This window comes from Lynx rufus, unplaced genomic scaffold (genome assembly GCF_022079265.1).
Source record: "Lynx rufus isolate CCGP_SWC_20201006 ecotype Redwood Valley unplaced genomic scaffold, mLynRuf1.p SCAF_2, whole genome shotgun sequence".
NCBI classification, from domain to species: Eukaryota; Metazoa; Chordata; class Mammalia; order Carnivora; family Felidae; genus Lynx; species Lynx rufus.
In genome coordinates, this window is record NW_025814834.1 from 63,635,381 (window position 1) to 63,648,458 (window position 13,078).

Here is a 13,078-nt window from a genome sequence, read left to right on the forward strand (position 1 = left end):
TTCATAGGGAGCATCTTGTGGGTAGGAAATCTTTAGTGTCAATTAATTAACAAATGTGTATTTGCATATATATACTCTGGGAGAATTTTGAAGTATAGGATAGAGTTCTCAGGAAACTGATGATCTAGGAACATAGGAAAAGATAACGGGGTAAAAAAGCTTACAGAGAGGAATGCCAAAGTAGTCTATAGAAGAGACAAAAGGAAGAAATATATGTAGTCTTTTAAACATAGATTACTACCAATATTTTGTTAACTTATGGACTTAACCAGGAGAAAAATAAAATACCTAACTGGAAGATAACATTAAAAAATTTTTAAGACAATTAAAAATTGCTTCGTTAGAACGTATTGTATCATTGGTGGGGGGCATAAGTAAGGTGATGAAAAAGAATGAAATCATGCCATTTTCAAAAACTATCACATTTTTAATGAGTATAATCTAATCTTTAAAACTTTGTTTAATAAATGTTTCAACTGAACATACCATTTATGATTGTCCTCCGTGGAAAGGGTGCATTACTAGTTTCTGGATAACAGATAACTAAGTATTTTATCATTTTAGTGCTTTACGGTTGTACTGGGTAGATGCCTTTTTTGATAAAATTGAGCACAGCACCTTTGATGGCTTAGACAGAAGAAACCTGGGCCATATACAGCAGATGACACATCCATTTGGACTTACTGTCTTTGGAGGTATGCTCTGAAGCAATAAAAGTGTGTGTGTTTTTTATACTTTGCAAATTGTTAACAGTAGACTCATCCTCATTTGGCAATCTCACAACTCCAGAAAAGTTGGTTACTTTAGAATACAAAAAATGAGAATGGTGCTATTATGTGTAGACAAAACATTTGGTTTTTTTCACTTTGTGAATTTTTTGTTTTAGACGCTTTTAGATAATAATTGACAATTTATATAGGTATAGCATTTTGTAGATTACATGTATTATAAACTCCCCAAGTACTCTATGATATAAATATCCCCCAAAGAAATAAACTACTGATTCTATCACTTTTAATAATAAAACACTAGGAGTGTTTGTGGTGTCTTGTGTTTTGTTATTCTTTGTAAAAACCTTCTTAGAATTCATGTGGGAAAGCTACTACACATATTTATCAACTGCATAGGCACTGAATGACTCTGAAACTTTTTAGACACATATTGGGTAACTGATATCATTGTTGTTATATAGAAATTAGTGTATGTCTTGTGAAAAATAGCAAGACGTAGTTGCTTTTTCATGAACCTTTCCGATAATTTAATGCTGCTAGTAAAGATTGCTTGGGGGTGTGAAATTCTGGGAAACACAGCAGCAATGATCACAATGTTTCAGTTTTCCTTGTCCTGGCTCCCCTCTTGAGTGGAGTGGTAGTATTGAGTTGAGTGTAGCTTGGCATTGTGAAACAGGTGGTTTATTTAGTCTTGAACACAAGGTTTCTGCAAATGATTGTATAGCTTGCGCATTATACAAAATTGCCAGGCCAAGAGGATGAAGAGAGACTCAAATCTAACCTGGTTCTATTTGACAAACCGTAATTAGTCCAGTTAGTGCCGTTTTGTGATCCACAAAAGGCCCTGGACCATATGCTACTTGTGTACTTGGATGGAACATCCTACTCTGGATAATTAGCAAGGTGCTTTAACAGGCTAGATACTGACTGTAAATCAAAGACTTTCTCCCATGCATATAGTGTGGAATGAATAGGTAGTAAATATATTGCATGTTCCATCCTGCTGTCTGTTTATCTGTGGAGGAGTGCATGGTATTTAAAAATATTTTAAAAATGCTCTTGAGAGAGTAAGTTTTTATGATGAGATGAGTCAATTCTACATACTCACCCCTTTCTATTTATGCCTTTCCACTTACTCCCTTTTCACTAATGATGTCAGACAGCCATTTGATGTCACATAGGAACATTGTAAGAATGTTAAATTTTTCCTGCTCCTTGAGGGAATGTTTTGGGATTGAATAAAAAGGCACTTTCAATACCTTTTGGTTTCATCAGTATGAAAAAAATTTTAGTGCATACTCACAAAAGCAACACCATGTTCCCCAAATAATAATAATAATAGTAATAATAATGATGATAATAATAATAATAGTAGTAGGTTTCTCCCAACACTGCCCTTCATTGTGAATTTCTTATAGAAAATTATTTTTTTTAAGTTTATTTTGAGAGAGAGGGGGAAGAGAGAGAGAATCCCAAGCAGGCTCTGCATGTCAGTACAGAGCCTAATGTGGGACTCAAACCCACAAACTGGGAAATCATGACCTGAGCTGAAACCAAGAGTTGACTGAGCCACCCACGGGCCCCTGGAAAATTCTTTGATTGCACAACACCATAGAAATTATCCTTCTTTTTATGGAAAGGCTAGATATGCTTGGCTATCTGTGCACCACACAGGAGTGAAAGGTTTATTGAACTTCTTATCTATTTAAGTATAGTAAGATACCTTCATGAGTGGTGGGATTGAGATTGTCAGTCAGTCTAGATAAGGTTTAGTAAGTCCAGTGACTGATTAGTCATTGATTAGGCCACAGATAAGGGAAATTGGTCTAATGATAAAATTTGTGGCATTTTTGGCATTTTTTGGTTAGCTGGGAATTTTAAAGTATTGTTAAAAAGAAAAATCCACTGATTCTATTCAAAATGTGTGTGTTTGCTTTCTTGCTCTGGTAGCATAAAGGGAACATGACTAACTATTTTGAACTTCATGGAATATTACTACAGTTGGAGAGGTAGGCACACTTCTGTGGATAATTTGATTGATCCCCAGAGCTACAAAATTAGTGTCCTCAATTAAGACATGGGATATATAGAAGGGTTGATCTGGAAGGGAGCTTAGAGATTTAGTTATTTCCTTAATTTTACTAAAAAAAGAACCCTCATCCAGTTAAGTACTTGCCTATAAGCACTGAGAAGTTTAGTGCTTTAGGTGGGATAAGAACTCGGTCATATGAGACACATCTAATGCTCTATTGAATAATCCAATTTTTTATTTTTACCTATGTAAGTCCAAACCTAATTGCTATTAAATACCATCACAATACTCCATACATGCCTGCCTGAACCAGAACTCTGGTATCATTAAATATGTAGCCTTCTGGGGCGCCTGGGTGGCGCAGTCGGTTAAGCGTCCGACTTCAGCCAGGTCACGATCTCGCGGTCCGTGAGTTCGAGCCCCGCGTCGGGCTCTGGGCTGATGGCTCAGAGCCTGGAGCATGTTTCCGATTCTGTGTCTCCCTCTCTCTCTGCCCCTCCCCCGTTCATGCCCTGTCTCTCTGTCCCAAAAAATAAATAAACGTTGAAAAAAAAATTAACAAAAAAAATATGTAGCCTTCTAAGGAGCCATTTCTAGAGAGTAATAAGTCACAGAAAATGATCACAGAAATATATTACAGATATTTGTGGGAGAATCTTCTCACATTTGCAAAAAGCGTTACAAGTCTATTGCATTTTCTAAAGTGAGCTGTGATGATAATACTAATCACTGGTATTTCTTCTTAGACTATGTGTTTTTTACCGACTGGAGACTGGGTGCCATCGTTCGAGTGAGGAAAATGGATGGTGGAGACATGAGAGTTATCCGAAGCGGCATCACTAATATAATGCATGTGAAATCATATGATGCCAACACTCAGACTGGTGAGGTTGCCAAGTTCTTTTACATGGTTGTATTTTGTTTAATATGGTGGCTCCTTTACTTTTTAGTATGTATGATTTAATATAGCTCCTGATTGTTATATATTCCTGCTACCCAGATAGTTAAATAGTGTAAGACTTAACAATCTCTGTTCAACTTTGTTAATCCTAAAGATATTGTCAGGAAAAACACATTTTAGGACGTTTTCTGTGTTTAAACTGAATGTTCCATTTAGCATGTTGATTTCTAAGAAGCAGCTACTTTTTAGTGTTGGGTGTGAATACTGTTCTTTCCCATTTGTTTTCCTTCACCACTAACCCTGTGATCAACCCAGTGGAAATGTACATAACTCACTGTCTCCCTCATTGCTTTTGCAGGTTCTAACTACTGTAACCGACCCACACATCCAAACGGTGACTGCAGCCACTTCTGCTTCCCAGTGCCAAATTTCCAGCGGGTGTGTGGTTGTCCGTATGGAATGAATTTGACTTCTAATCACTTGACATGCCAGGAAGACCCATCCCATGAACCACCCCTGGAGCAGTGTGGTGCCCTTTCCTTTCCATGTAGCAACGGCAGATGTGTGCCCAGTCACTACCGCTGTGATGGAGTAGATGACTGTCATGATAACAGCGATGAGCACCTATGTGGCAAATTTAGTAAGTAGCTTATACATAGGAGATGCTCAGTGACGAATAGAACAGAGAGGCGGGCCTTTTTTTTTTCTTTTTTATGGTTGGGTTATCTCTGTGGGGGAAAAAATCTTCTAGAAGTTTGGATTTTTTAATATGTACCCCCAAGGCTTTAGGAAGCTAGATAGTAAATATCATTCATAGATCATGCTACAGTTGATTTCTACCATTGATTTGGGCTATCTTCAGCAACATTTTGTTTTTATCTGACATTGGATGTTTGGACCAATGCAGTCATTACAAGCTCCTCCAAAAGTCAAGTCAGAATAAATAGATTATAACCTTTAGTATCTGAAAGAATATATTTCATAATCGGTACTTGTAATCATTGCGTTTGAAAATTTCAAGTGGTATATTTCCTTTCCCCCACTTTGGAGTAAAATAGGGGTGAACTGATGGTCTTAATGTTTACATTCTTCTTTCCATGGTAATCTGGTGTATAAAGTCGGGGGCCTAATGAATGCTATTGTAGAAAACAAAAGCATTCCATTAAAATTAAAAAAAAGAATCATTGAAATCTAAGAACTCTCTATCAAGGTGAGATCAATAATAATGATAACCTGTCTTTTTGGAGAGAAAGAAGAGTGTCAGATTTGAAAATAAAAGTGCCCACTTGTCTGAAATTTCTAAAATTTTCTTCTTGTTTTAAATGTACAAATTTTTACCTGAATATTTTATCAATTTGCGTTTTTCCAATGACACCTTTTCAAGGTTTCTTTAGACTAAGTGTGAAATTGAGATTAGATGAAGTGTAGCTGAGAAGTACGGGATGGGTCTCAGGTCACACCAACTAGAGATTGAATCTTAGGGAGATTCCTAAATCTCTCAAAGCCTCAGTTTCCTCATCTGTAAAATGCAGATAATTATACATACCACACAGTATACTTGTGAAGATTAAGAGAGAAAAAGTATGTATAAAACACTTAGAAAAATGCCTGGCTTATGACAATTAATTGCTACATAAATGTCAGCCAATGGTGATGATAAGAATGACGTGCACGTCTCTCTTTATTTTGTATATTTGCTCCCGTTGAAGAACTGGGCCTTTACAAGGTAAGAACTCACTTAATAGGGCTGTAAAAGCAAATGTCTTTGTGACCAGTTTGTTTCCGTTGTAGATAATTCCTGTGCATCTTCAGCGTTCACCTGTAGCCACGGAGAGTGCATCCCTGCACACTGGAAGTGTGACAAGCAGAATGACTGTGTGGATGGCAGTGATGAGCAGAACTGTCCGTCCCAGGCACCCACTTCCTGCCCTGAATCCTTATTCACCTGTGATAATAATCTGTGTATCCCAAGGAGCTGGCTCTGTGACACAGATAATGATTGTGCAGATGGATCTGATGAGAATAATTGCGGTAAGTTTTGCGCAGACTTCTCTTGGTTGGTCAGCCTAATGAATAGATTTGAACAATTAATAGGCCTTGCACATTTTCCTCTGAGGCTCACACAGTTTTTGTTGGATTGTAATCATTGTTGCATCTGTCAATCCCTGTATCAATAGGCTATCAGAGTAAAGAGTAAATAAAGATGCTTAGAGTCCTCTGATCACTGAGTTTTATGGATGCAGAAAAAGGACTGTGTCTGTCTAACATCCAGACACGAGTGGGAAACAATTCCTCCACTATATATCCACTGTATGTATGTATGTATATATAGATAGGTATAGATATCTATATCTATATAAAACAAATTTGTGATATATATATAGATAGATATAGATATCTATATCTATCTATATATCACAAATTTGTTTTATTCTAAATCGTATAAGACATTTGGCTATTGGTTTTTCTTTTTGTTTCATACAGGCAAAAAGGGAATAAAGCACAGAAGCACAGAAAATTTAAATTTCATTGGTGCTGTCTGCCTGCTTTTCATCTTGCTAGTTCTGATTTCATTTAGGTTGTTGTTTGTTTTTGTGTCTACAATAGTAGTTGAAGGTGGATGGAGTTCCCTGGACCAAGGTCTAGTCTTGGTTACATGACTAGGCAAGTCACTTCCCTCTGTAGCAGATGGGTTTTCAGACCTCTTCTAGCTTTCACATTCTGTGCGTCTATGTTTAATATAGCTTCATATTGTGGATGGGACAGCCAGCACATCTGACTCTAAGGGTATGTCTCTTTAGCAAGGTAGGACCCTGGCTTCTAGAAACGTTCTGCTTAGACTTTGGACTAAATCCAGTCATGATCTGTCTATATACTGTTGCGGCATTTGGGTCAGGCTGACCATGGTGCCCAGTTGGGCTCCGTTGCTTAGCTTTGGTGGAAAGTCACAGACCCAATTGTATTCATGAGGTATAGTCCAGTCCAAGCCCATGATGCTCACTTTGGTAAGTGTAATGTATTTTTCAAGGTTTAATCACAGAATCTGACTCTGACCTATAATCTTCTTATTCCTCTTCCCTCAAACTGTCCTGGCTTTGAGTACTCTTCTGGGCTAACTTTGGCTATATGGCTGATGTGAAGGAATTTTGAACACATGTACAAATGAGATAACCTGTGTATCTCCTTAGCATTTTGCAGCTTCGGTCCGGTACACACTGAACAAGAAATAAACTGTTACTTGGTTTTGTTTTTGAATGACGTTAGAATTTACAGAGACATGCCTACCTAGTCAGTTTCGTTGTCCTGATCATCGATGTATTGACCTATCTTTTGTCTGTGATGGGGACAAGGACTGTGTTGATGGATCTGATGAAAATGGTTGTGGTAAGTGGATTGCTTTATTTGTATTCATGACATTTAAAAATGTGTAGTCATTTTTTCCTTGAGCTAATTTCGAATGCTTTTTTTTTTTCATTCTTAGTAATTAATTGCACTGCTTCCCAATTCAAATGTGCCAGTGAGGGTCGATGTATTAGCAACATATATCGTTGTGATGGTGTTTTTGACTGCAATGACCACTCTGATGAGGTAGACTGTGGTAAGTACCATATTCCTACATGTTTCAGGCCAAGGAATCATTTCATATTACCACAGGTTTTCTCTAATTCGCATACACTGGAGAGAAGACAGCTTAAATTACAAACCATTATCAAAGAGTATTGAATATACAGTATTGAATATACAGTAGAGTTGACTAGGTATTTCCAAATAATAACTTAAATTTGTGAATCAAGTGGTTTTACAAATGGGCACTTTCCAGTCTCTTAAGTAGGTTCCATGTTTCTTAGATATTTTTGTTCTCACTATGAATATTTCCTAGGACATCCCAAATTCGTGGGTTTCAAATTTTTGAGGCTTGCTATATGTAATGATATCTTAATTGTTTCTTTTAAATTTCAGTAGAGCGGTCAAATCATGGTATAGATAGGGTGTGGAGTGGTATTTGATATTGACTCGAATTCTTTTGTAGCTATTTTTTGCTGAATATCTGCTAAGATGTTATGTGTTAGAGTAGGGTAAGAAATTATATAACATAAGAAATAATTGAAGCAAGGTACATATTAATGAAGGCCTTAGAAATGATACAGATAAAATTCAATTGGGTTCACGGAAAAGAAATTCCTTCTAGTCATAGGATTCAAGGAGAACTTCATAAAATATAAATCTGACGGATCTATAATCTCCATGGGCTAGAGACCTATAGTGGACATGATTTTTTATTGCTCACTAATTGTGTCAAATGGATTTAAGTTGATCACTTGTTAGAATAATGGTGTTTTCGACCATGAAAAGCAGGTGTTTATCAATTTTCCTCCCCATTCAGAAAATAAGTTTTTAAACCTATGTATAAAAACAAAAGTTAAATAAAATGCTTAATACTTTATAGATGTATACAACACCCAGAAATTCGTAGTCACTGGTGTTCCTGTTATCTGTTGAAAACATGGAATTCTTCTGTGATGATTTGTGGTTAAACTACCAATTGCCACTGACTTGTGGTTGCCTTACAAGGTCCCTGGGAAGAAACTTGGCATAGTGGAAACTTAGCAAAGAATTAAGGACTTACTGTCACCCTTTGTTTACTTATTGTGTGCTGGTTTCATTGGATGTAGTTCATTTGAGGGAAAATTAACAACATCCAAATACTTGATATTAAACTGATCAATTCAAAGTAACAAATTAATGGCAATTTGAATTCTATTGAAGTGAACTGGTGATTATTTAATAAAGAAGAAGATGAATTTTATTATTAACCTGTAATTGAACGAACGTCAAAAACACATGAAACGATTTTCTTTTGATTCAGGGACAAATCGGACTTGTAGAAAAATTTTTGTGCACTGCAATGTCTGAGAACCCTATATCGTTCTAGATTTTAATATTAAATTTGTTATAGTCATTATCAGAAACCCACCATTGATCCAAAATCATTTCTTCTTAATCTAGGAATTATATAAAAAGGATTATGAATTACCTTCATAAGCTCATCTCTCCCATGCATTTATCTTAGCAACTAGGCCTCCTGGGATGTGCCACCCAGATGAATTTCAGTGCCAAGCAGATGGTGTCTGCATCCCGAAGAGCTGGGAGTGTGATGGGCACCCAGACTGCATCTTTGGATCTGATGAGCATCACGGCTGTGCCCCCAAGACCTGCCCTTCAACTCACTTCCTGTGTGATAATGGAAACTGCATCTACAGAGATTGGCTCTGTGATGGGGACAATGACTGCAGGGATATGAGTGATGAGAAGGACTGCCCTACTCAGGCCTATCACTGTCCCAGTTGGCAATGGCAGTGCCCTGGCCATAGCATCTGTGTGAATCTGAGTGCAGTGTGTGATGGCATCTCTGACTGCCCCAATGGGACAGATGAATCCCCACTTTGCAGTAAGTTTCCTGACCACAGTTTAATGGCCATAAATTCATTCTGAGCAGTGGCCTTCTGTGCATCACCATTGTCAGAGTCCCCATGCAGCTTTAAGGAAGGGATTTCAGTTCCTCTATGAATTCAAATCTGTGTAGGGATAAGCATCATGGACTTCAAATAAATCACCACTGGATGATATTTCTCATTAAATCCTTTGCACTTGGTTCTGTGTTTTTACTTCTTTTTTAGAAAAATGGGACTAAATGAGGCCATTAGATTGTCAAATTAATTAATTAATTAATTAATTTATTTTTTATTTTTTATTTTTTTATATATATGAAATTTATTGACAAATTGGTTTCCATACAACACCCAGTGCTCATCCCAAAAGGTGCCCTCCTCAATACCCATCACCCACCTTCCCCTCCCTCCCACCCCCCATCAACCCTCAGTTTGTTCTCAGTTTTTAACAGTCTCTTATGCTTTGGCTCTCTCCCACTCTAACCTCTTTTTTTTTTTTTTTTTCCTTCCCCTCCCCCATGGGTTCCTGTTAAGTTTCTCAGGATCCACATAAGAGTGAAACCATATGGTATCTGTCTTTCTCTGTATGGCTTATTTCACTTAGCATTACACTCTCCAGTTCCATCCACGTTGCTACAAAAGGCCATATTTCATTTTTTCTCATTGCCACATAGTATTCCATTGTGTATATATACCACAATTTCTTTATCCATTCATCAGTTGATGGACATTTAGGCTCTTTCCATAATTTGGCTATTGTTGAGAGTGCTGCTATGAACATTGGGGTACAAGTGCCCCTATGCATCAGTACTCCTGTATCCCTTGGATAAATTCCTAGCAGTGCTATTGCTGGGTCATAGGGTAGGTCTATTTTTAATTTTCTGAGGAACCTCCACACTGCTTTCCAGAGCGGCTGCACCAATTTGCATTCCCACCAACAGTGCAAGAGGGTTCCCGTTTCTCCACATCCTCTCCAGCATCTATAGTCTCCTATAGTCAGAGTGTCAAATTAATTTTTGTTTTGGATTGTGGTCCTAAGTTTTTCTAACTTTAATATTTTCTAATTTCAATCAGAACTTGCCACAAAGCAAATGAAGTCCGGGGATTTGTGTTTGCTGTGATTAAAATCCTGTGATTGGCATGTAATCCTAATTGCTGTCCTTTCTTTCTTTCCTCTTTAATCAATGCTCACTCTCAGATGAACCCCAGCCAGGTATGATTGCAAAATATTTTAGATTCTTATGATATTATATGGATTGTGTTTGTGCTGAAAATATTCTAGTAATTTTGACTTACTTCCCTCTCTGGAGCATGTTTCCTGTCACGTCTCTTAAAAATAAGTTAGAGTACACATGGAAGTAGAGGCATTTGCATACCAGCCATGTGAACCAACTTTGGGTGGCTTCAGGCATTGCTGCTGTGGCCCTGAAAGGAAGGAGTGATAGCATGTTGGTGGATCTGTGCCCTCTAATGTTCTTATTTCCTTTCCCTTTCCATTTATTCCCTTTCATAGACCTTCCAGCCTTGCTTTTGAATGTCTCATCTTTCATTTCTGTATAGGTAGAAGAATGTCAGAAAGCAAGCAGGAAGTAATTTAGGTCTCTTTTCATGCTTTCTCAATGACAATTGTGTTTTTTGATGTCGACAGTATTTCCCTAAGTTTCTCTCATTGCACTAAATGGAATTATAATAGAAGTGGTAGTAAAAAAAAGTGGTTTAAGTACAGTGATTGTGGAGGAGAGTAAATCCTTAAGGAAATTAGAGCAGACACTGACTAGCCTGTGGAGCTCATCCAAGTGAATAGCTGCTCTTAGCTCTTACCCAGGTATTACGATGAAGGTGGCATGAGACCGTATGATAAATATTACAACAGGGTGGGACAAAAAAAAAGCAAAGATTCCTGACTTTTTTCCTTTGTGATTTCTCTTTCTTTATTCTAGACCAGGACAGCTGCTCAGATTCCAATGGTGGTTGCACTCACCAATGTGTTCAGGGGCCCTATGGAGCTCAATGCGTGTGCCCATCAGGTTACCTGCTTGCCAATGACTCTAAGACCTGTGAAGACATCTATGAATGTGATGTCCCAGGCTTTTGTAGCCAGCATTGTTACAATATGAGAGGTTCCTTCCGGTGCTGGTGTGATCAAGAATACACGTTAGACACTAACGGAAGGACTTGCAAAGTTACAGGTAATAACTGAACTTGAAAGTGAACTACCTCCAGCCAGAATAACAGCACACTCCAGAGTTTAAGATCAAATGTTGCATGCAGGCATTTGACAGTGTTGGAGTTGAATCCTGGATGGGTTATGTAACTCCTTAACCCACAGTTTATTGTGCGGATTAAATAAGTTAAGAATGATAAAGATCTTGGGGTATTTTGGAAAATAGAGAGTAAAATATAAATAGGTAGATGATTTTTATGTTATTTAAAGTATCAGTGGCTTTTATATTATTTAAAAATTATTTCTATATCATATTTAAGCATTTTATATATAATGCTTAGTTGATTCAATTCAACCAATATTAATTCAGTTTCTACTATGTGAAAGTGATTATACTAGCTATTAGGATATTGATTTGGATGGTTCACCTAAAAAAATGACCAAATAAAGAAGGTTATCATAATAGTTTCTTTTTCAAGTAGGAGGCTGAATGGTAGACAGTCCAGGGGCGGGGGAAGGCTGTGCACCATGCTAAAACTTGGTATGATTTATTACTAAAAAGGAAGTGAAGAGATATTGAGAGATAATTAAAAGTCTCTGCCACAGCTCAGTGCCTCAGGCAAAACAAAAATATTTAAGACACAATTCTTATCAGGAAGAATTATCAGGAAGCCCACATTCTAGGAAGGAAGATAAAATTCAAAAGTAACTGCAAAAGTAACAAATAGTAACTGGAACAATGCAAGTGTAGTTTGCTCCAGATTGATATTTAGGCAAACACTGGGGTATAACTCAAGGAAAAAAGATATTTTGGAAAAAGCTGGTTTTAAATACTCATGAAAATGAGCTAACTATCAAGATAAAGAATGAAGTGATTAAATTATTTTTTTTAGGAATTTGCTTTCCCTATTACGATAGTTTGGAATTATATCTTCCTTCTGTTATCAACAGTATTGCATCAAATATTTAAGAGATGTTTTAATTTAATTGTGGTTTCTCCCTGATTCATTGACATTTTTGCATTTTCTTCTTGGATAGCATCCGAAAGTCTGTTGCTACTTGTGGCAAGTCGGAACCAAATTGTTGCTGACAATATCACCTCCCAGGTTCACAATATCTATTCAGTTGTCCGGAATGGTTCTCACATTGTAGCTATTGATTTTGATTCAATCAGTAGCCGTGTCTTTTGGTCTGATGGAGGTCAGGGTACAATCTGGAGTGCGTTTCTAAACGGAACAGATAGAAGAGTAGTAAGTACATTTCTACTGATCTATGGCCTCACTAGTCCCCCTGTCTTGGGATTATTACTCTTACTCATCAGTGAGAACAGGTCCTACCTCATCCTGGGTAGCTCTCATTTTTCCTTTTGGGCCACATTGCACCCAAGGGGCCTGGGCATTCATAACTCCCAGTATATGCGTGTTTTAGAAAAGAATGTGACGTCTGAAGGTGGATCCATGATTCTAAATTCCAGGTCACATGACGCAGAGACTTCAGAAACTCTCTGACATAGCTTTTGTAATTTTTTTTTTTCCCTAGTGGATGAGAGCAGAGGAAAATGCAGGGTAGTTAAGGGGTTGCTTTTCTTTAGCTTTAATTTAGTTATATTTTTCAATCCATCTCCCACAGTTTCAGTTTCTCGACCCTTGATGGTTATGTTTCCTCTGCCCCTTAGGACTTTATTTTGTAATTGTTGGCATTTAATCAATAAAGATATTATTTTGGCATGTGAACGTTATAAAGTTTCATAGTGTTGCCAATTTAGCGAATGGATAGAGCTTTTGTTTAAATGCAAAAGCT

General features: G+C 37.3%; 1 protein-coding gene across 1 annotated transcript in view; it reads left to right on the forward strand.

Moving 5' to 3' along the window:
• Positions 1-13,078, forward strand: part of LRP2 (LDL receptor related protein 2) — a 198,290-nt gene that overhangs the window by 91,594 nt on the left and 93,618 nt on the right. Inside the window, exons 19-27 of the mRNA XM_047084739.1 lie at positions 565-695; positions 3,510-3,647; positions 4,023-4,304; positions 5,456-5,695; positions 6,929-7,048; positions 7,146-7,262; positions 8,736-9,113; positions 11,055-11,303; positions 12,317-12,528. Coding sequence (XP_046940695.1) covers positions 565-695; positions 3,510-3,647; positions 4,023-4,304; positions 5,456-5,695; positions 6,929-7,048; positions 7,146-7,262; positions 8,736-9,113; positions 11,055-11,303; positions 12,317-12,528 — 1,867 coding nt within the window. The remainder of the gene's footprint in view (positions 1-564; positions 696-3,509; positions 3,648-4,022; positions 4,305-5,455; positions 5,696-6,928; positions 7,049-7,145; positions 7,263-8,735; positions 9,114-11,054; positions 11,304-12,316; positions 12,529-13,078) is intronic.